Here is a 1765-nt window from a genome sequence, read left to right on the forward strand (position 1 = left end):
AGAATAAAAACCCTCGGCCATAACATACAACAGACAATGGAAATCCCTGTACATGAATCGACATGAAACCACGATACACAAAACGCTGCACCACCCCTACAACCTGTTGCACATTCAGCTGCACACATTCAGGGTAATCTAGCAACATGTGGTTCAGTTGTTCCACGACGAAATCGGCCGCATCTCGGAGTCTCTTGTCGCTGGCGTCCACTCGATGGCTTTGTTCACAGGTACAATAGTGTTCAGGAATGGAGGCGTCTTCGCAAGTTCTGTTCAGTGAGATCTCGCGGAACAGACTCTGGCCGTGCGGTAAGGGAGGCAAGCTGGGAGAGAGTGTGAGAAGGGAATGTGATAATTTGGTAAGAAGGGGATGTGGTAATATGACATGAAAGGAATGTGGGAAGTTGCACTGTTTGTGGCTAAATCATCTATGTCTATTTTTTTTATTTACCTATCGATCGCCCGGATAAACCCTGAATACTTTTATATATTGTATCATAGTGTAGGGGCAGTATGGGACGTATTTATTTATTCTGATTATCATTTTAATAACCGTTCTGTGCGTTGTGTAATTTGTCAGTATTGGCTGTTGTCATTAGCTGAAATTTCTTATCAAAGACACATCATTATCAGTCCAGCTACAGATAATATCTCAGTGTCAGGCTCACCTCTCCGCTGCTTCCTCGTACCCGCCAAAGAGGATATCTCTCAACGTCACATGAAAGTCGAAATTGGACACGAGTCGCCTTGTGTTTGTCTCCAAGCCCTCCCAGGCGCGCGGGTAGCTGTCCCTGAACCAAGAAGGGAACAACGCGAAGAGAAAAGGCAGCCTCTCCTCCAGCAGGCCCGCGTACGTCGACCTTATCTCGCCGAACCTGATGCCGTGGTCGCTCAGGAGGAAGACGACCGTGTGATCCAGCGCCCCGCTTGCATTTAACTTTTTTAAGTATTCGACTGAAGGCTGGTCCGCTGCAGACGCCCATTCGACCACCGTGTGAGTCAGACCCGTACTCCAGTATAAGGCGAAGTAGGGGAGGTCCTTAAACGTCTCCGCGACGGACAAGGAATAATCGTATATGACAGAGATGCTTTTCGTTCCGCCCTGGCAGAGTGCGACATCCGCCCCCTGTCCTGCGCTGTGCCTGATGTACCGGTCGGACGCCAGCATGGAAGGCCGGTTGTAGTAGTCCGTCGGCTCCCTCAGGAAGCCGAACCTGCCGTGGTGGAAGATCCCGACGGAGGGGACGTCCTCGCCGTACACGGTGACGTACCCGGCGTCGGAGAAGTTCCTCCAGATGAGGGGACAGGCGTCGAAGATCGTGTTCACCGGCTGGCACGTCCGCCTCAGCTCCTCCTGCGTGAGGCCCATGAGAGACGCTGCCATGTTGGGACTCGTGTTGTCGGCCACTTTGTTGAAGGCGTGGAAGTCCAGGGCGCCGAGGTCGTCCTTCAGGAGGCGGAAGGTGCGGGGCATGTTACGCCGCATGTTGGCGCGGGAGACGGAGTCGATGCCCATGATCAGCACACTCAGGGGCATTTTGCGGCGATTGCCGGCATATTTCTGAGGCAAAGAAAAGAAAAAAAAGGTCAGGATTGAGATCGGGTTTACACATGTGTTCGAATGAATTATATTTATAAAGAATCATTTACGTCAAGGTATACTGCTTAGAATATACTTATTCGCGAGTATAATTTGTAAGTATAATAATAAACCAGAAGCAAAAAAACAATTTCCTGTCCACTTTGTCACTCGGTATTTTTTTAC

General features: G+C 50.1%; 1 protein-coding gene across 1 annotated transcript in view; it reads right to left on the reverse strand.

The window, feature by feature from the left end:
* Positions 1–1765, reverse strand: part of LOC119587677 — a 19636-nt gene that overhangs the window by 6455 nt on the left and 11416 nt on the right. The window contains exons 5-6 of the mRNA XM_037936357.1: positions 669–1561; positions 29–323 (exon numbers count right to left, since the gene is read on the reverse strand). Coding sequence (XP_037792285.1) covers positions 29–323; positions 669–1561 — 1188 coding nt within the window. The remainder of the gene's footprint in view (positions 1–28; positions 324–668; positions 1562–1765) is intronic.

The sequence above is a fragment of the Penaeus monodon genome, chromosome 23, assembly GCF_015228065.2.
Source record: "Penaeus monodon isolate SGIC_2016 chromosome 23, NSTDA_Pmon_1, whole genome shotgun sequence".
NCBI classification, from domain to species: Eukaryota; Metazoa; Arthropoda; class Malacostraca; order Decapoda; family Penaeidae; genus Penaeus; species Penaeus monodon.